Source organism: Aulostomus chinensis, chromosome 3, assembly GCF_037954235.1.
Source record: "Aulostomus chinensis isolate RoL2024-O1b breed Wild chromosome 3, RoL_Achi_v1.0, whole genome shotgun sequence".
NCBI classification, from domain to species: Eukaryota; Metazoa; Chordata; class Actinopteri; order Syngnathiformes; family Aulostomidae; genus Aulostomus; species Aulostomus chinensis.
Genome location: NC_141322.1, coordinates 12100294 through 12123073, shown reverse-complemented (window position 1 = coordinate 12123073; position 22780 = coordinate 12100294). Strand labels below are relative to the sequence as shown.

General features: G+C 42.3%; 1 protein-coding gene across 2 annotated transcripts in view; it reads right to left on the bottom strand.

Annotated features, from left to right (window-relative positions):
• Window positions 1–18477, bottom strand: part of prickle2b (prickle homolog 2b) — an 86292-nt gene extending 67815 nt beyond the window's left edge. For both annotated transcript variants that reach the window (XM_086198675.1, XM_086198674.1), the window contains exons 1-2: window positions 18262–18477; window positions 17467–17552 (exon numbers count right to left, since the gene is read on the bottom strand). In XM_086198675.1, the coding sequence (XP_086054801.1) occupies window positions 17467–17552; window positions 18262–18303 (128 nt within the window). In that variant the 5' untranslated portion in view covers window positions 18304–18477. The remainder of the gene's footprint in view (window positions 1–17466; window positions 17553–18261) is intronic.
• Window positions 18478–22780: the final 4303 nt, after the last annotated feature.

The following is a 22780-nucleotide window of genomic DNA, read 5'->3' as shown; positions in this document are numbered from 1 at the left end:
TTAATTTACAGAAGTGTTTGGATTCCAAAAATCAGCAAATCTTTCCTGATGGCTCTCAGATTGCTTGGTAATGTAAAATAGAGAGCTGAGGCCTCTGAAACTGCCAATCCATGCTCCCCTAGACAGAGGGTTCACCTGCACATGGAAATAGATGCTTCCTAATGAGAAAGCTGGTGTAAAGACAGTTAGTCTGCAGATGCAGGATCTGTCTCTGCTCCTCTGTTTGGTCTCGTACAGCATCAGTGTTTTGATGCTACACACACACACACACACTCTCTCTCAGCTCTACTGTGGAGCTCAACAAACAAATGGACGTGAAACTGCGAAACCATCACACAGCATGAACAGAAAAAAAACAAATTTATCAAGGAGCATTCAGGGAAACTTTGATGTTCTAATAAATAAAGTGTGTTGTGCAACTATAAAGGGGCTGACACCAAAACAGAGCACCGTAAAAGTAAGCCAGCGTGGCAGTGATATGGCGGCTACAAAAGAAACACAGTCACTGGATGTGAAACTGAGACTTCCAAGCAACAGTGGAGGTCAGGGGGTCCAGTACAACACAATTATTCACCATGAGTGTGTAGACAGTGAAATTTCTTTGTTGTGCAACACTGACTGTAAACATTTTAGGTGAAGCGTGCAAATAATCCAGCTGCTCTGCCAGATTCAGTGAGTCTGCAGAGGCTCTTATTTCAGAGGTGTGTGAGTTTAGAAATCCAACAACACCACAACTCTGTCCCTTCTGGCCCAGACAGACTTCTCACGATCAGATGTGTTCAGCCTTAACCACGAGTAACGGTCTCTCCCCAACTCTTGATCTCTCTCTCTCTCTCTCTCTCTCTCTCTCTCTCACACACACACACACTTCTATTTTTAATCACTTACACCTCGTCATAAGCCGCTGGGGTTCACAGGTGCCAACTAACCGAAATCCAATTGCATCAGGCAGGCAGTGAGGCGAGAACAAAGTGTGTGTGTGTGCACGCAGGCGCGCGCATGTGTGTGTGTGTGTGTCTCAGTGACAGTCCAGCAAAGATCCATTGTGTTTGGGAAGCAGACCCATCCACTCCCTTCTGTTGTCCCACATCATTAATCAGAGCAGTCTCTGAACCAATGATATGCACCTGCATGTCAGGCTTAACGCAGTCAGTTCAATTCATAGTGTTAAAACACACACACACACACAAATATACTTTAACAACTCTTGAAAGTATAACTAACAGTCACAATTGATTTTGCATCTGATTTTTTTTCTTTAATTCCTCCTCCATTGTACAGTTACATTTTATGTTTGATTGTATTTATGTATATGTGCCTGTTTCAGGTCTAACTGCAGTATAATACCTGTATTATTACACAACAATTTAAACTCCTTCATTTTGTCAACAGGTTCAATAAGGGCCCCCTAACTTATAAAGGCATTTATATATGTGCATGCTAATTGGGACAGAACCTGCCTGCATTTTTTTTCTGGCGTCAGATGTGTGTGTGGTGTCAGTGAACATTTGTAGTCATTATTATCTATTTATTTGTATTTTAACCCAAAACCATAATCTCTCCCGAACTCGCTAACTGGACCTGAACCACAGCGATGTCACTCAAATCTTCAATTCTTGCATTTTCCACTGAGAAGAAAAGTAATGTCCAAAATTTTGTATTGGTTTTTTCTGCAGAGGTTTGCCCAGATGCACTGATCAACAGTGTTGCTTAACATTCGTGGGATTATTCATGAATATTTCAGCATAACCTTTCATACACAGATCATATATGGACTACTTGAACTAATATGCATTGATCTAATATTTGCATGTTATTTGCAGCAACAGAAGAGTGTTTATGCGTTACACTCTAAATAATCACTGGTCTTTATGTTGCATGTAACCCAGCATATTCATGTGGCTTATTTTTATGTTAATAATTGTTTTAAAGCAGCTAATTAGCCAATTAAAAGGTTGGAAGTGTGCAGACAAAGACTATTTCTGTATTGTTAACGGATTAACTGGAGGGAAAAACGTATAGCAGTCATTTTCTTGACAAGATTTAGATGAGAAATTCAATACCATACTGGTGTTTGTGCAGGTATACAGCAAAGGGGGGAAGGATGAGAACACAGGATGAGTCGGGCTCTGTTGAGTCCAGCAGTACCAAGAACCTTTCAGCTCTTCCAAAGCCAATTAATTAAAATGTTACATCTTCTTTTATTTAAGCCGTTAAATCATGTGTAACAATGACATCTTGTTTGTCTTTGTAGAGGTCACACTTTTGTTTGCCTGGGAGCAGTAACATCCTGGAGTTTGGTTGTCCCTGGGAAGTTGCCCGGCAACCTGCAGGCACTGGATCAAATGAGTATCTGCTGGTTTCGTGTAGAAAGATTATCAATCTTTCCAACTAAATGTTGGCAAAGAGCAACCAAATAGGTTTTCTAAAATGTCAAACTCTTTGATTTTATTACACTGAGGGTGTATAGATTCTGTAGACCAAATAAAAAATTCTGTATTTAATATGAATAGGATTATGGAGTTTCTTATAAAATGTTTTTCTTGACAAAAGACAATATTCTCTTTCATACTTTCATGAATTTGTAAAGAATTAATAAACAGATGTCACACAGATTAGCAGCAGCAGTGAGCCGGCTTCCTCTGACTTCAACAGCAGCCAGAGGAAAAGAAAAGTAACGGAAAAAAAAACCAAAACACAACAGCATACTAATCAGCTGGCGCGCACACACACAAACACACAAGATAACATAAGTATTCTCCTTCTGCTTCAGATTTATTATTCAGGAACTTGCTACTGAGTGTGTCTGAGCATCTGCAATTCAAACAGGCCAGAGGTGGAGCTGGGACAGTCTTCCCTACCTGCAGCAGCACCTTCACACACAATGAGACTTGACTCACTTACCTGGGGTGGGGGGTGGGGGTGGGGGCGAGACAACAGTTCAATTTAAATGTTATCACCTTGACAGTAGAAAAGAATGTAGGCATATAAGGACCTGAATTAGCCTGTCCACACCCCACAATCAACAATAGGAGGAACAAAGGATAGGTTTTTTTTCTTCTCATTTTTATAATTACAGGTCACAATGCAGAGAACAATGAAGGCTGTGTGTGAGGTAGAGATGAACAAAAACCCATTTACACACCCCACACATGTCTGGAGCCGTCACATCTTGCGTTGCGGTCAGAGTGGCACATTTGGGCTGAACACCACCTGACAATGAGCCATAAAATGAGGCACGCGTTCTGGTTCAGATGACAAGCTGTTAAATATTGCAGGTTTACTGAGGCCATCGGGCTCAGGCAGGCACGTGTAGCAATGTACACACACACACACACACACACACACAAACGTGTGCTACACCTGCTTCTTCTAGAGAGTTAAACAATGAGTCTCCTGCATTAAGCACCTGTTGTTACACACACACACACACACACGCACACCTGTAAACCTGACATTTCCCACGTCTTGCTCTCCCTCTCTCACACACTCTCTCTCTCTCACACACACACACACACATACACAAACTCTGCATATCCCACCTGAGTGAGAGGAAGCCGAATACCCACATCATGTCATCAATCACTTTCTGGTTTCATCATCTTCACAATTCATTTCCTCTCATTTGTCAATCATAGACAAGAGGCTCCATCTGATTGGCCAGTTTAGGAAACAACTAAGGGCATCCTTACACACACACACACACACACACACACACACACACACACACACACACACACACACACACACACAGATCACATTTGGTCTTAAGAAGAAAACAGCCTCAAAAGACATAAGAGGGCAAACAAACAATGAAGGCTCATAAGTTGTCCAGATGGAGGTTAAAAATGTGTTGTAAAAAAAAACAACAACACACAGGCCTTAACCCAGGCAGCTCCGTGTTCCCACATGACAGGAGATACGACTTCCCATACACTTTTGGTTATCTTCCTCCTGTTTCATCACCAGAGCTGCAGGCAAACTATTTATGTTTCACTCCAAATCTGCTCATTATATTTCAATTTGATTCTGCTGGGCAAGGACATTAAAGAGACCACGATGAGGAAGAAGAGGTTTGGTTTAAACCGATAAATAAATAAACTCATTGATAAATAAAGGGCGGACTGGGAAACGGTCTCGCCAGAATCAAACAAGAAACAAATTACACCCCAGGACCAGTTGTAAATATTACAGGCTTTGATCTCCATACCATGTGAGCAAGTCAGTCTGTGGGGGAAATGAGCAAGTGTGTGTGTGTGTGTGTGTTTGCACCCCCAGGTCAGATTATTTCACAGAGGAGGCTGAAGTGAGACTTAACTCACTGTTAAGGAATGCAGAGATCCACACTGTCTATCACTAAACTCACTGACTAAGCAGGTCTGGTCAACTTTACTGGACTAAACTATTGACTCTGTGTCTCTCAGAGCAAATGCAGCAAGGACACAGTACCACATGACCTCATTAACCTTTGAGAGGAGCATATATATGGTGGGTGGAACATAGCCCCTGTAGGGAACCATACCTGATACTGGGCTTGTACTTGTCAATGTGCAAGACCAACACTTTAAAATTGTACTTATTATGGTTATTTCTTCCATATCGTCACTTCTCACAAACTGCCAGGAGTCTATAAACTACATTACCCAGATGCAGTGATCACAATGTCAACCTAATGAGCGGTGCAACCCAACATCATATTGGACTTCAAGACCCTGAACAGGTTTAAGTTAACTAATCCAGGCTGTTCATCCTTGCTGTTGACGTCTTTGTTGGCTGTAGATGTTACACCAATAAGCTAGGAGTGGTGCTACATTCGCTTGCTGCTCCTGGTTTGCATTTAGTTTTGGTTCTGGTTGTAGCTTTGATACCAAAGCAACTGATTAATGTTGTTGTATCCATGACAATCAGGCAAAAACACACTCAAAGTTACACACTGGAAACACTATTTACACATTTACAAGTCTTTTCTTTCTCCAAATGCAATAATGAGAATCCACACATGATCCATTAGATATACACTATTTAACTCTTGTGGTGCAGAACTGCTGTGCATAGTCCAGGCATCTATCGCATCCAGGATTAAAATGGCACAGTGGTCAAGGACTGGGATTTCTAGTCTCAAGCATACAGCATTTCAGAATAACTTTAAAAAGAGTGCTTTTACAGTTTCTTTTTATTTGGAAGTTGCAGAGAGCATGTGTCACTATAACAGCACGCCGTCATTACAGACAGTACTTCAACACTAGATAGGGTGGTAACAACAGGAACCTGCAACACATAAAATGGGTAACAGCATAGCTTCAGCAGAGACCTTCTCACATCAAGGCTACAGACATCAAATTAAGCAACTTAAAGGAAAAACCTCACAAATGATCACGGAATCACAATCAATGAGCCACTTCATTATGGACACTTGGAATGTTTTAGGTGAATGTATGGTACTAACGAACCTATACCGAGGTTCTGTAGCAACTTATTGTGGCCCAACACTTAATTTGTTTTTTCTTTAATTTTTCATCTTTCTATTCTCTATGTATGATGAAGCAGATAACTGCATCGCAACAATCAAACGATATTGAAACATGAAAAAAAGAAACTTTCTAGTCACCATGAAGGGAATGCGTGGATTGTATAACCTGTCTGGGACTTGTGGAAGCCATCACGAGCTATCAGGCCCGTCTGTGCTCCGCTTGGTCCAAGATGAGCTCTATGGTGTGGGAAAGCCCCAGGACAGAGGATTAGAACAGAGAACAGGGGATTTGCTGGTTAAAAGCTGACCTCTGACATGCATACAACAGCCTTTTGATTCAACAGATCAACTCATTCGGTTCTCCGCCCCCAGACTTTGCAGTCAAATGAAGTCACATTCACTTACACAGCTGAGCAGGATAACATGGGCTTGCCTGCAGATCTGTTACATGACAGGAGATTGATGGGACAGTCTGGGGAGTGTGATCGCACATTGCTGGTGCTGCATCCGCCCTGGCACCAGCGAGAGGAACACTCGCTTTCATGTTTATCATCTCACAAGTCCAATTTAAAAATGTAGGCTCTCATTTTTTATTTCATCTCCAGGTGTCAATTTTTTTTTTTTTTGTAGACCCAAACCCAGTAGGCCATACAGTATTGGGTGTCCTAGTCATAGTCAAAGCTAATTTGAGCTCTTTCAACATCAAATTCATGAAGTGGAGCAGTCTGTCTGCTAGCTACAACTACAAGAGTATCAGGTTGAGGACTAAATCACAGAGGGGGTTTACAATGAAAAGCTAACTTGTTGGGGAGTTACTCCGCTCTCTGGTTTCACAAGTTTTCCAAACTTTGGAATGAAAGGCATACCTCTTCTGCTGAAGGACTCTTGGGGTCAGGCTACTACTTTCTCTTCATATGTATCCAAGTATTGCAACCCACAAGTTTTCACTCTTTTGATGCATGTCAGTGTTTAATGTGTCACAACTCAATGCAAAAAATGCAAATGATCTGGTTGCAGCACATCAATGCTGTACATTCTACTTGTGATTCCAACATCTAACATATACACTTGGGACCAATGGGATTGGATCATACCATAGATATTTCTTTTGGGGGTTGGTGTGTGTATCTTTTGATAATCAAATCTGAAGTTGGTCAAGTGGAGGAAAAAAGTTAAATTAGGGGGGTTCAACATGCTTTTGGAACTGCAATCAGATTACTGAAGGCAAAAAACAAATATTTCATTGAGCCACAATGAATAACAACCACAAGAATGCCTTTTGAGTATCAAGTATGGCTGTACAGTACATCCCGGAACACACAGAGAGAGAACAAATCAGCCGACGTCAAAGTGAGCAACACCAACCTCTTTGTTTCTCCATTGTCTTCCTGTCTTATGCATGTTGCGTCAGCCTGTCTTTATTTGTTCTGGGCCTATTGTCATGGTGACGAAGCACTTGTCTGGCAGCGGCAAACTTACAGCACACTCATCATCACCTTGGCAACTAGTCAACCTGCACAAATAAACTTAGCCAGATGAGTGATGAAGAAAAGTCAAAGACGAGAGGCGTGAGTGAGCATTTAATCTAAAATGTGGTGCTGTAAGTGGTGAAGATGGAGGAACAACGGCAATATTTTGCACAGTGAAGGTGATGATGGCTTCAGTCTGACATTATTTGACAGATGTCCTCTTTACCGGCTCTCTTCGTTTCTGTTAGTCCACCCGTCTGACTCCGCGTCTGTGCATGTCTAGGGCTCATGCTCCCTGGAAAAATGTGGCATCACTCACTGGTTCATTATTGCTAGAATTTAATCGCAAACCTTTATCACATGTCTGACTTTTTTATCCATCTCATCCAGATAAAGGATCTATTCATTCTGACCTGTTGTAAAACAAATACTCTTAAAATAACGTATTAATGACGGTAATTTAGGGGACGCTGAAAACTTGAGATACAAAAAGAGTGCATGAAATTCCAGAGATATGTGGCTGGTTTCAAGTGTTTGAGTAAAAAAGTATTTCACCAGTGGAAAAGGGGGAACTCTTATCATGAAATTGGAATGTCTACGCAGTAGAAAGGTACAAATCGGAAAATCAGATCTACAGAACAGAGAAAACAGATAACATTGATGGATGCACTGTTGCAAACAAACACTGTCCATCTTGCACTCACTCCACACTGAGACGTCTCTTTCAGCGAGGTGACTAAGGTGACATCATGTTGGACAGCCTGTTTCAATTTTAGATGTGTTCCTGATCAGACTGTCCATTGAGGCTGGCAAACAAAAACACTGAAGCACAATCTGTATTCCAAAGAGCCAGCAAAATTCTGCCGGATGACGCACGCACAGGACTTTGGCTGGCAAATGAGCGAGGAGCTCTGGGTGTAGGCAACATGGAGGGAACATTTGCATATAAAAACCTTCATTTTCATGAGAGAAAACTGGCAGATAAATGAGACAGAAATTCATTTTAATGTGTACCATTTGCCGCAGATCAGCATCATGCTGAGTAACTCCCAATGCAATACCATCACGATACTTGACTGCAGTATCACGACAGTATTGCAACATCACTCTACAATATCCTTGCATTGGTATCAACAGAAATATCGGCGTAACTGGAGGAAGACAAGTAACTAATACAAATACTGGCTGATATATCTATTATTAAAACTTGTAAATATACAGTATTGATGAGCTACAGCAAAAGGAGCTGGTTTGTACTTTTGAGAGGTCACTGCACATTACCTCAGGTCTCTATCAGAGGAAAACGCCTCAGAACCATTTGTCATTTCCTGTCCCCCTCCATCCTCCTCTACTCAACACATGACATGAGTGTCAGAGAAGGAGCTGAAGAGGAGCACAACAGCTTCACTGCTCATTCTGCCTATTTGATGAAGGCTTGACTCTTCCAGAGCTGAATAGAAGCAAGACAGCACCTCACCCACTCCTCAGATGATGACAAATCACCCAGAGACAGGAGGGAGGAGAGAGAGGAGGATATAGAGATGGTACCATTCAGTGGTTTACACAGGTAAGAACTATGAACATTTACAGATAATGAATCAATGCAGCAAATAAGCCTTGATTTCTCCTTAACCTTCTCTGATGGAGTGGCTGTCTCGGCACTTTCTTCAATATTAGACAGCGAGAGTCAATTCGCTCAGATCAATAATGCTACTCAAGCCAACCAATAATCAGCATGGAAGCAGAATCAATACACCAATCAAGTGCTTAAACAGCGCAGAGTCATCAAGACGTTTGGTCACAGTTTAGACAAAATAGGCTCTGCTTGAACTGGGAGTCAGGGTCTGTAATGAACATAGGTCACATGACTGATGAGACGGTCCTTGAGCTGGTCCCCTGGTCCCCTGGTCTGTGTATCAAGTGTCTTTCTGTATGGAGGTGGGTTCTTGGATGGGTAATACTACAGTACTTGTAGTTGTGCAATGCTGACCTCTATTGGCTGCCCAAGATCTTTGATATACTGTAAAACAACCACCACCAGATACCAAACTGTGCAGTAGTATGGGTCTGTTCAATGGTTTTTCCCTTATGCGTGCGCGTACACACACACACACACACACACACACACACACACACACACACACGAACAGGTGGCCGAACAGAGAGCATGGGGGATAAAACAAGAGGAGAGAATCAAAGGGGTCTTTGAAGTGGTGCAGTGCTTCAACCTCACTGCACTGGGCTGACCATCTTTACATTGGGTGGACAGATCAGGAGACGGATGGACAGAGAGAGAGAGAGAAGAGAGAGAGACAGAGACACAGAGAGAGACAGAGGGCTGCTGAGCGTCTCAAAATGAGAATGAATGAGCACATTTGTAAGCAAAGGGTTGGATGAAATAATAGATCAATTGTGTTGTGTGTAAAGAAAAGGCAGCGGAGCAAAAAAAGCACGATAAAGGAAAGTGTCCTCTGCACCTCTTCACCTAATGCTGGGATGATACACTGAATAACTGATATGGGACATCAGTAGCTGATCATTGGGCTGAAAAACATCAATCATTTCAAATTATGCTCAGTCGTTTACTTCATTGGGCTTCAAATCAACGTTTTGGGATATTACGTCATTTGATGATGCTTAACTTTCTCGACCCGGCCCCCTAAAGGCACTGCAGCATGAACAAACAGCCCTTTTTCACATCAAGGACCCAAATGGAAAAGAAGTTAGGGCACAAATCCATATTAGATGAGACTTTGTCCCCAAGTTACCTCGAGATATTTGCTTTTTTACTTACGGATTGAGCAAGAGTGAAAATGACTTGTTTCCATTCGAGCCGAGGACCCCCTTGAGCACCGTCCAAGACCCCTGGGGTTCCCTAGACCTTATTTTGAGAACTACTGCTGTAAACAAACCCAAATCATAGGTTTCACTGTGATATAGATGTGCAAGGAGCCATAACCATTCACACAGGTGAAAGCTTGAGCACCTGGTGGGAGACACGACAGGATGTGAAAGAGAATTAAGGTGAGCAGGTGAGGAAGGTGAAGAAGGCAGTGATGATAACAAGTTGCGCACCTTTCTCAGTTGCATTGTGTCAACCGCACCAGTCGATTCAGAGCAGAGACAAAGAGGAAGTTCATGTGCAGCTTTAAAGCGGGGGGATATCCTGCAGCTTGAGTGCATGAACTACAGGGAGAAACAGCCAGGATGACATGGATTAACTCTTGTTCTGGGGTGGGTGAGTTAGAGTTGTGGGCCTACGCACAGTAAATGCTACCTTGCTGTGCATGTGTCAGCAGTGAGCCTGCAGCCCTTTATTCCCAGTGACAGTTCAAAGGCAGCTTAGCATGCTAAGCCTTCATTAAGGCATGGATCAGCACCAGGGCGAAAATCAGGGTGAATTAGCATTGCTAGCGCGCAAGTCAGTGGGAATTACACAGGTTTGCTAATAACTTGAGGGTGAAAAATAGCTACAAGTGGTATGAGACTAGAGCCACAGCAGACCTACGCTAGAGACAGCTTTTATATTAATTATCTATTTTATTGATCTTATTTACATTTTTGGTTGGATTTGCAAGGCAACACAACTTTCAATCTCATCTGACAAGAGGCTGGAATAACTCGACTCTTTACACGCTGACACTCCTTCCATGCCAGCATCAACCCTTCAAACACTCTAGGCGGCTCTGGCTCTTTTCCACTTTTCTCTCTATCCTTGCATGCAGATCATATGATCATATTATTATGACCTGCACACACATCTTAGATTTTCTACAAATTAAAAGACTTCTAATGTAATTCATCTCCATTTGAGAGACACTTAACATCCAAAAGGACTCTTCTGATGCTTGTCGCTCTGAATCTAAAACCTTCAGCACCTGTTTACAGCTTCCAGGTACCAACTGTGGTAAAGGACGCAGAAAGACGTGCTTGTAAGTTGCTTTCATGCAGAAGCTTCCAGTAAACAGCGTACTGATTTACACAGCTTTTCTATATAACAAAGTTCTATACGTGAAAGAGAATGCGTAGACTTTGATTAAATAAAGGTAAACGATTCAAAGCTGTTGAAGCACAGAGATGCACTCAGCAGATACTGAGATGAACAGATTATGGATGTATTATTCTTATCTTTATGTTGTGCCGGCTCTGTTTTATATCCGTTGATGCACACAAAATCTTAAACTTCCTGTTAACAAGTGTGCCAATGGCTTTGTCATCGCCTCAGAACTAAAAGACTCAAAGTGTGGCCACTTTATTTACCGAAGTTACTGCTTTACTCACTGTCTTCCTACTTTTTTTTAAGTTTGTGTATACTTTTAGTATTACATTGCCATATCAGCCTCACAGTTCTGACCTCGGCTATGGGGGCGGCTGGCTTCGTAGGTTGGACATGTTAGTCGTGCTCGCCTCCTGCTGGTCAGTTTAGAGGCAGTGAACAACAGACTTCCAGTGAAACCACTTCCAAGAGCTTAAATAATCTGATTCATCTCACAAGATGCTGGAGGAGGAGTGAGTGCATGTGTCCATGAGTAACAATAGTGGGACAACTGCTATTTGATCTCAGTAAAGCTGTTATAATACCGGGAGGTTGAAGGAAGATTCCTCCTTTCATGGAGAAATAATGTGATAATCATTGTCACAGTTCTATTTCTCTTCCAGTCCTCCTTTAAGCCATCTAGTAACATAAATACAAAATAATATCACAATCACAAAGACAACGCAGCTTGAAAAATTTTGATTTGATAATATAACCCAAAATCTAATATCAAAATTTGCATCAGAGGGCTCCAAACTCTATTTTGGAAGTATAATTTACATATACTGGTTATTTACGGAGGCGATCACTTAGCTCTTTTACCCCAGCATGCAGGGCTGTATCCAGGAAAAACAGTAACAACAACAACAAAAAATTATTGGACTGTTTTTTTAGGTTTTTTTTTCCAGACACAAATAAGACAAATACAAGTAATAAGTAGCAGAATCCAGTTGGGCTGATGAGCCTGTTAAAGTAATGGCCCGATACTAATGACACAGGAGATACAGAACATTACAGTAATTACAAGAGGAGAGCACTTTCAAGCAACCCAAAACCTTGCAGGGGTTTCCTGTTACACACCCACCTGGTGGATGAGACGGCACCGCCTCCTGTTATGCCATGAAGCTGACACCATCATCATGTGGGGGAATTCTCCACATATATGCCTACGCAAACAGATTTTTTTTTTCCAAGGAGATAGATACCTTATTCAGCCCTGTGGGGATATTGGTTTTCCAAGACTCAAGTTACTGTAATTAAGTATTCTATTTGTACTTTATCATCTTTTCAAGTCATGTTGAAACATTGGTAATTTCATAAATTATTTCCAGCTATGAGTGTGTGATTATTCCTGCTCATCTTTTCAAGTTTGTAATTTTACACTAAGTACTCTACTTGTTACTTAGACATGGCCAGACCAAGTCACATCAGCCAGAGCAAATAAAACATGAGCGAGCGAATTTGTCTGGTTCCCAGGCTGCCTACAACGTGGCTCGTGTCCAAAACTTTCATCCGTATTTTTGGAGCCAATAAGGTTATCATCCGATTACAAACCAGCCAATGAAAAGCAGAAGAAGAGGAAAAGAAAAAAAAAGAGGCTGGAACAGGCCGAGTTTTGGAGAAGTGACCTTTCACTCAAACCCGAGGTGGTCTGAGTACAGTTCACTGCCCTCTCCCTGTTGTGGTTCGCTAATCTGTGCATTGTGAATAAAAGCGCTCCAGGTTCTCTTCGCCCTTCGCTATTGTATTACTGCCCACTAGGCTTGACGTAGACAGATCACATGCACCAGGAGGATCAGCGCTCGAAAAAAAAACAACCAAAAAACAAGTAGCCATCTTGTTCCAAGTGAAAATTACCCATAAATCAAAGCAGTCAAGGACTGAGGTCCCATCAGAGCTGAAGTGGACCAGAAAGAGAACCAAGACCTCTTTCAAATGATGTAAACACAAAAAGAACTGAATCTATTTTCTGGCGGTCCACATTTAGCTCCACTTTGAGAGGTCTGAATTTGGTTCTCTTACAGAAAACTACATGTGAAAACATCCTGAGGGACACAGGCAAACAAACAGAGATCGAACACATCAACAACATCGGAGAGAGTGAGAGTTGCAAAGAAAAAAAAAAGACTTGTATCACGTTAGCAGATGCGAATGTATGCATGTTCGATGTGGACCCCCATTCTAAAACATGAAACATCATCAAGTAAAAGTAAATAATACTCTTAATCAGGGGTTATCATTATTTCCTTCCGTAGACAGTCCCCTATTTAGCCTATCTAGCATAATATTGCAATTTTACATCACATCAGAGAACAGCAAATACATGAAAACTGTCTGTCCTGAGTCAGCACATTGTGTTCTAACACATATACGTGTCTGTAGCATCAGAAGCAGAAGAGCTGGTCACCCTGCTTATATTAGTCATTCAAAAACTGTATTGCTTGTGGGACCGATTAAAATTTTGATCTGATGTTGCTGAACAGGGGATGGCATCAATTTAAATAAAGAGGCTGTTGTCACCCGCAGTATGGTTAGCCTTATTTATGTCTGTAAATGTGCCTGAATACTTGATGATGCGATCCCAGACAGTTTACTGACCATTGTTCTTCTAACAGTCTTGTTCTGAGACTCAGTTGCTGCCAAGGCGAAATATAATGCAGACGGCAGAATCACACCACAATAAAAGCAAAGTAAAAGCTTTGAAGCGTTTGCTTTGTGGATACGATGGAGAAGCCGTTTCTTTTAAAAGTATGTCCTGCGCTGTGTTTCGGTGTTGGAAGTCAGTGAGGTCACCCACTATGCCAAAGGGCCATTTTAACTTCGTCTCACACATGCATGCATCCGTTGCAGACGAGTCACATCAACAGAAAAGACAGAACTAAGCAACATACATTCTATCACACCAACTTACGCAGGCGGAAGGGGAGACAGAAATACTTAAACATAAGAGCGTGACACCATTTGAGTAAATTTAAAATATCTAATAAAATCCTACCTCAGAATCACTGAGCGCTTCCTTGCCACAGGCAGCGAAACACTACACGCATCCAAAATTACAAATCAGACAACGTGTCGAGATTGTGCGCTCATTATTAAAACCCCCGGCGCTCTGAGGCATAAATGATAAAGAGAATGAGGAGAACTATTGGAATTCAGCTGTGGATCTTGCTCCATCTGTGGCCTCGGTGCGTGTTTGGGTCGCATCAGTATGGCTGTTGAATATAGATGCTGGGAGGTGGAGATCATTGGAATTCAGTAGCTGACCCAGTGGCCCGCGAGGATCACAGCTGGCTGCGAGCTTCAACCATCCTTGTTTACGTGACAGTCATACATAAGCTCCTTCACGCTGTCAGAATCCGTATACACACACATCCAACACAGTGCTTCCTCTCCTTCAGTCATGTGCTATGATACAAATAACAACAAAAAAAGAGTGGAGAAGAGCAGAGACAACAAGAGGGGGGGAGGGAGAAGAGGCTGTGAGAGCCCAAAGGTCAAACTATGATTTACACACAGGCTTCACAGGTTTGCATTATCTGTGAACATATATCATATATCATGTCATATATCACCAGCCTCGTCCAGGAAAATCACACTTCTAATCACCAGGCATTTACACAGCAGCCTCAACATGTCATTCTGCCACTGACCTTTAGGAGTGCTGCCATGCGCTATGGTTGCTTTTTGCTCCTAAGAAGTCCTTCGAGGACCAGACAGCAGGGCTGATGGAAACTATCTAGCGAGGAGGCTTATCATCTCCATGCCAATACAAACACAGCTTTCGTGATAAGTCTGCTAAGTTTCTATTGTGTGGCGCCGACCACCAGTGGTTTCTCCTTTCTCCCTCTCCCCCACCTCCTTACCTCAAACGGGGTCTTTTTCTGCTCTAAAACAGCTAAAACCTATTCATATGCTTTGGAGCCCTGACAGTTTTATTTGCCAGGCCATCTTGTTAACACAGTGAATAGCAGGCTGAGCTGTGTTATGTAGATCAGCCTGGGTTACCGAGGGGACAGACGTCAGGAAGCCATTCAGGAACGGGTTAAAGCTCAACTTCAATCCGTCTTGTGCTACTGCAGCCATCCTCCTTCCTGGCTCCCCTTCACCACGACTTTTAGCCAGTTTGCATACAAGGACAAGCTTTGTCCAGCACCCATCAGCTCTAGCACGCACGCACGCACACACACACACACACACACACACACACACACACACACACACACACACACACACACACACAACCTGAACTAAAGCTGCTGTCTTCAATGAAGTTTTATGTCATGCTGCTGGCTTAAGGAAATGAAGGATTGCAAATGGCTTAAATCCTCTTTTGTAGTCTGATTCATGTCTGAACTGAGCTAACCCTTAGCAACAGGTCAAGTGTAACCTTTTAACACGGGCCTTAAAAAACACGCCAGCATTGTGAAGAACGATGGTCATGTGATCCAGCCGATCAGATGGCACATTCACACTCAAGGCTTGTGTTAATAAACCTGGTAATGAGACTCATTAGCACAAGGGAAATCAGTCAAGCTAAAGGCAAGCATTAATAATTCAGAGGGAGTGTGTTTTTCAAGGAGAACCTGCTCCTGTTGCTCGCCAGCCCAGAGCAGCACACTCAGCTTACACACTGACACACAAGCCAGGTAACAGAAAACACTCTCTAGCATCGCAGAGAGAGGAGAATTTTGTGTGAGCGTGTGTGCTGACAGGCTTTTATAGAAAACTATATGAACTTCCTTCCGTCAATATAAAGATGCTGCAGTCTCTTGTTTCTTTTGAAAGTTTGCAGACAGGCAAGGAACAGCAAATTCTTTACGGTGATGTTTTCGTCGGCCCGGGTGATTTTAAATACACAGAAACACCCAGACCGGCTCCTCTTTTGACTGCTTCAACACACTCAGTCAACTTACTATAAAAGACCAGTGTGAAAAACCCACCAGGAGCTCAAGAGACAGTGCAGGGGGAGGCAAAAAAACAACAGGGAAACAGTCGCTGTACTGTATAGTAAGCTGTTGAATAATAAATGAATTATCAATATTTCAGTAAATTCTGAGACAAATATGTTACAAGAGTGTGGTAGCTGGGGATTGAGTACCTTCCTCTATTGGTTATGCCTGTGAAACACAAAAATGTGATAGAGAAGAGCTGGGAAACAGTTCTTTTTCCTGGAGTATCATCTGGTATGTGACCGTGTGAAGACGGTCAGTGCACACCTGCAGGCCACATCTCCTATCTCCTCACCTCAGGGTCACGCAAAGTCCACCACATTCCAAAACACACCACCATTCCTTGCCAAATGAGCATGAAAACACGTTTATATTTGCTTGAAAAGGGAGGCAGTAAATTCTTTGTGACTGGCGAGATTTTTTTTTCCTCGTGGACAAAGACTTGTTGGAGCTATAAAACAGCCTTTTTGAATTTTGCAAACAAAGTCAGGCTCCCTGTCCACTGACAACATTTGATCCCAGTTTGTCGAAGGGAAAAAAGTCAATTTTATTGTGAGACTGCAAAGATGGGCAATTAAAGAGTGCATTCCTGAGCCTACTGTTGCCCTGTAATAGTTTACTTTACAACAAAAGAGGCTCGCCTTTTATTGTGGATTCCTGCTAAAAGAGAAAATGGTCACGTTAACTTCCAGGAAGAACTACAGTGGCTCCACCAGGGTGGATTTATTCAGCCGCGCAAGGAAAATTAAAAGACAGTAATTAAAAAAAAAAAAAAAAATACAGTACATTTTCCTCTGGTGTTCTTGAGAGTATAATGTTTCCCAACTAATCCTCACTGGATCACATCACACAGATCATTTTTTGCAAGATCACCATGGAGGAATTTGTACATATTGTGCTCTGGGGTTTTGAGGTTTTCCCAAACTGTGCTCCGGCAGCCACTTAACAGCACAGACAGACACTGGAGTAGCTCTCACACAACAATGTGTGAGTGTCAGCGTGGCTTATAAGAGTCAGCTGATCCCCTTTGACTTTCCAGTTAATGTGATGCACTGTGTATTGAATTGCTAGTTGGTCACATTTGTCACACAGTGCTCCTTACAGTATTAAAACCACACAGCATCAGTAAATGCACGTCCTCCCTAAATGCATCCCTGCTGCATGAATGCTCTCTACAGTAAAAACTATTATCTTAGGGCACACAGGGGAAGAACAATGGGTTTGTCAGACTAGTGCGCATGGTTGAATCTATTCAGTGTATTTGTAAGGCTTCACCTGAATGCTTCCCTACTTCAAGGAGAACCCTGGGGTTGTTTTTTTGGACTTAAATGCAGGATGAGAATTAGCTGGGTTCACAGCGCCGAGGAGGGGCGGCGGAAAAACTTCAAGACTTAACCCCTCGTGAATAATTTAGTGATGGAGGCCTCAGCCCGAGACCGCAAAAATGCAATCATATCCACTGCACCCCGGCCCTCTCCTACATGTTGCATTAAAGAGGTATTGGTGTGATTTTGCTTCTATGAAGTAAACAGAGCTGCATACCTCCATTTGTGCAGGGCGAAGCCAGGACACTGCTCTCCACAGGTGCAACAAGGCTGTCCTCTCTGAGGTTCGTCCGCAGGGTTCAGCTTGGAACACACAGGAAGAGGAGAAGCTGGGTTGAACTTGAAGAAGTGCAGACAACACAGGGCTCAGAGCGGCTAACTGGTGGGGTTTCTTTTTTCAGTGGCTGCTCCAACGTATTGAGAGTAGCAACTAAGTAAAACATTCCAGCACCGCAACCCTTGATAGCAAATGCCCTTGGTGTGGATGTGGGCCAGGCAAACAGTTGCCAGGAGCAAAAGAGGAGCAAGGACAATCATAAATGAAGATCTGTTGATGCTTTGAAAAATTCCTTTACTTTTGAAAACATGCAAAAACGTTTGTCAAACAATGTTTATCTTAGTTAAAACAGTGGTAACAATGGCAAATATAAGGCTTACATTTAGCCAAATTTGTCCAAAGAATATTATTTTAAAGCTATGTCGTACATCTGGTTAAGATTTGGCTCTCATACTTAATATTTTGCCATATCTACCTTTCAAAATGTTGTCCACATCTGTGATCAGGGAAAAGAGTAGTTGAACACATAAAAGCTGCAACAACCACATATAAATACTTCATTATGAAAGTAAGCACAAATAATTTGACTTAATCTGGTAACATTTATTCCAAAATCACAGGAGTTTGACGATACAACAAACAAATTAGAAATATCAGGAGGGAACAAGTCGCATGTACGTTTCTTCCAATTAACTTCTTAATTAAACTTGCAGGCGAACTTTTTTTTCTACCTACCGATCTGCTGGATTCTCTCCTCTTGTAGCTCCGACTGAACATGACAGGCTGAATCCCAGAGTAGACACACACTCGGCAACACCGGGGACAATCAGTGCACAGAAGAGACCAGCGGTCGTGCGTACTAAAAAAAAAAAAGAAAATGAAAAAAGAGAGATCCTTCGCTACTCCCAGACGCAGCCGGTCCAGACCTCAGCCCAAGATCAAGCTCCTTCATTGATGAAGAGACAGGCGATGTTCCGGGTTACAGCTCCGCCCTGTTTACACACAGCCAATCCGAGTGGAAATCTAGAAATAATGATTATAGTTGATTTTTTTTTTTTTGAATGATCAGACAAAACTTGGTGTGGATGAGATCTGACCCTGACGACTAGTCTAAGAACATTTCATGGAAAAAAAAAAAGAAAAAAAACGACAGTGGAAATTTCCTTCAAACTCCACATCACCACTTTCTTATTTTTCAATGTTAAAGCATGCAGAACAGTTTTTAGGTTCATGACAGCAACTTTTTTATGACATAACATAACGACTCAGTACAGTTTGTCTTCCAGTTCCCACTCAGTCATTCATGCCAACACCAGCCTACACACATCCTCAACATCAACTAATTAATATTTGAAGAGAAAAGATGAATTGAGTTCACAAGAAACAGTCTGCCATGAGCCCCACAAGGCAGCTCTCCTCCCCCTGACTGTCTCAGGAAAGTGCCTGTTTATCAGCGGAGAGAAAGCTTCAGAGCCTCCTCGTGAGGGGGCTTTGACTCCACTCATCACCGAGATTGTGCTCTATTATTATTTCTCAACACATGTTTTGCTCAAGGCTCTGTGCCTATTATGAAGCCCTGTCAGCCTCTCTAAAGCTGAACTAAAAGAGCGGGACGAGCTTAGATTTCTGTCTATTGGTCACAGACTACCAATTTTCCCTGAAAAGAAATGGGGTGGCGCTAGGTTTGCATGATTGTAATTGCTGCCTATGACATGCTTCTATTCTGCTGCGAGGGTGGAGGTTGAAGTGTGCGCGTATAAAGACTGTGAACTGGCTGGGTCATATGAGTAAATGTGGTTAAAAAGAGCCTTGCAATTACTGCTGGAAATGGTCATTTGTGTTTAGTCCAGATCCAGAGGTCAATCAGTCATTCTGTGTATGAGTATTTTTGGTAAAATAACAGTAGAGCCTGGAGATTCACCTCAGCAGATATTAAAAAGAAGTGTTCACAGAGACTCTTTTCATAAATAGTTAGCATATCATGCCACCTGAAGCTTAAGGCCAACATGGATAATGAGAAATGCTGAAAATACTCTGGAGAATTAAAAGGAATGTGGAACAACAGCACACGTTCTGTCAGGTAATAGCAGGATAAACACAGGTGTAACTGATCAAACTAATTATGCTGCTGTTCCATTTGGTGCCACAGACATCGGCCAGCATGTACAGTACAATTACCCTCGCCCACCTGAATGGAACAGGGCCTTCATTTATGACATAATTATATCTTTGTGACCCTGCCTGCAATGGCTGCCGTGAAAATTATTTTGTTGAAACTGAGAGTTACTGCTTGTATCTCGTGGTGTGAATTTGTGAAAATTTTTTGAATTATAAACCTTGTAAATGAATTGGCTCAGCTAGTGTCACTTTATTGAAATCCATCCATCCATTTTCTTCTGCTTATCCTGTTCAGGTCGCTGGGTGGGGGGATGGACCCTATCCCAGCATCCTTCAGACGAGAGGCAGGGCTCACCCTGGACAGGTCACCAGTCCATCACAGGACCAACACATAGAGACAGACAACCATTCACACTCACAGTCACACCTACAGTCAATTTAGAGTATCAATCAGCCTCGTCCTCTCTTGATGTCTTTGGACTGTGGGAGGAAGCTGGAGTACCAGAGAGAACCCACACAGGAACAGGGAGAACATGGAGACTCCACACAGAAAGACCCTGTGCTGGAGCCGGGACTTGAACCTGGAACCTTCTTGCTGTGAGGCGACAGCGCTGACCACTGCACCACCGTGCCACCCTTTATTGAAATTGTTTGTTGTATTAATCATTCCAATTCTGAAGCAAAACTCTCATTTGATTCTATCGGGCATCTTTATTTTATAGCAAGTATTATAGACTGATACTTTTCCATCCATAAAGAAAAGAATCTTTGTCCATCCATCTGTCAGACGGGTTACGTGAAAACTGCCAGGCTGATTTTCACAGAAAATTTTAACATTGGGGTGGATCCCCGCATGTTCTTCAACAAGCTCTTTTTTTATTTCTTGAGTAATGGTAAAGGGGTAGGACATTGTTCAGATGACATTAGTTTTGTGGGATGATATTTGTTCATCCAATACAATGAAAGTGAATCTGCTTCCAGTTTTGACTGCTTTCTTACATTTTTTTGTCTGCTATAGACATATCGAGAGGTAGCAGTGTGGCGTGTCTGGGTTCAACTGAAATAATTCACCGCTGGACTCAATCCAGAGCCTTTGGTTTGTCTCAAGGACAGGCTGGCCGCCTTGACATGCTAGCATACACCTGGATACAAGGAAAAAATCAGCTTCTTTTTTAACAGACATGCAGTCAAAAAAATGACAGCAAGACAGAAAAAAATAAGCATACATGAAATCATTTGCTTGTGGTTGTATTGCACTGTAGACTGTGTGCTTTGCATCCAAAATGATTTACGTGTGTGTGTGTGTGTGTGTGTGTGTGTGTGTGTGTGTGTGTGTGTGTGCATGTGTGTGTGTGCATGTGTGTGTGTGTGTGTGTGTGTGTGTGTGTGTGTGTGTGTGTGCATGTGTGTGTGTGCGCATGCCTGGGGAATTTTAGAGGTCAAATCATACAAGGAATGATGCTGATGATAATGGTGGCAGTGGTTTGGTAGAAGTCAACAGCGGGTGATGGTGTAATCAGCTGTTACTGTACTGCACAAGGTTTTCCAGAACCGCACACTGACCCCACATTATCTCAAATATCTTGCCGGTGACCTTTAGACCTGAAGTCTGTCAGGGCTGATTTGGGTTCAAAGAGCAGCTGCTTTCAAGGTTGCTGGACATGACGCTGAGCAGTGTTGGGAATGGCTCGTCCAGCCTGCAGCAGCCAGCTCACTGCTCTAATCCTTGTGGGAAGGTCTCAGGAGCAGGAACGCTCCAGTCACAAGGATGTGCATTCTAGTTTGAGGTGTTTATTACATATTTTCATAGTCATTGCCTTTATTCACCATGGAAAAATCCGATATCCCCTGTTTCTGTTTGCAAACCCATTGTTTGGAACGTTGGTGTCAAATATGACCTTTTCTCTGTTACAATCTCTCCCTCTGTGTTTTCCACACACACTTGTACATACACACACTCTTTCCTCACCCCTGCAACATTTAAAAATCAATTGCACTTCAAAAAGCCTGAAAAATTGCATTTAGCTGCTTTTTCTTTGCAATACATCACCATCACACTCAGTGTCCTTCAGACTTCAGTAAGAATATCACATTGGTGTTAAAACATCAGGCTTTTACACAAATGCTTCAAGCCCAGACTGAGGGCCTGGGAGGCAGATGTTTGTCAGGAGGACAAGACACACCTCTCAATCCCCCCTGACCTTATCTAAGTCAATTCTCTCTCTCTCTCTCTCTCTCTCTCTCTCTCTCTCTCTCTCTCTCTCTCACTCTCTCTCTCTCTTTCCAACAGATCAGGTTATTGTTTGGTTGGAGTTTGTTGCATTGTGTTTCCTCTATAAATCATATTACACACACCCATACACTCACTGCACCACTGATTTGTACATGTAGTTGGAGTGAATACTGAGTTAAAATACACCAAATTTTTTTCTTATTCTTGCTTGTTTGTGCAGCCTCCCTGTCTGAGTGATGAATGGCAGCTTGTCCAGAATTATCACTTTCATTCACGGATTAATTGATACAGTCAAAATTGCAACATAAATTATATAATTTCAAATTAGGACACTTACCTGTAAGGTGGTTGTGATTCATAACCTTCATGGGTGAGATAATGGTGAGTGTGAAAATAAAACACCTCTGCGAGGGATCCATGGAGATGCAAACACTAACTTCGGTGCGCAAACACACTCTCTCTCACACGCACACACACACACACACACACACACACACACACACACACACACACACACACACACACTATGGATGTGGAGCACATGTTAAAGGGAAACAAACTGAGGTAAATAAGGTAGCAAAGTGGCACAAATAGAAATGTCCCTAGATTTATTAAAATATGAACTTATTTACAAGTATGCAAATGAAGCGTTGTGTAATTAAACATATGTTATATAAATATCTTGCAGAGATATCTGAATTAAAAAAAACAAAACATCCTAAATAAGTGCTTGGATGTTTTTCTGTCTGTGAGTTTAGCAGAGGGCAGGTGATGTAACAGAGTTCATAATCTAAAACCAGAGCATGAAAAAACAACCTTTATGCTTCCAAGTCAGTGTGAAGCCATTTTGACACATGCAATCATCGGCAGTGAAGCGCCGTCCTGCATGACTGCCACTGAGTA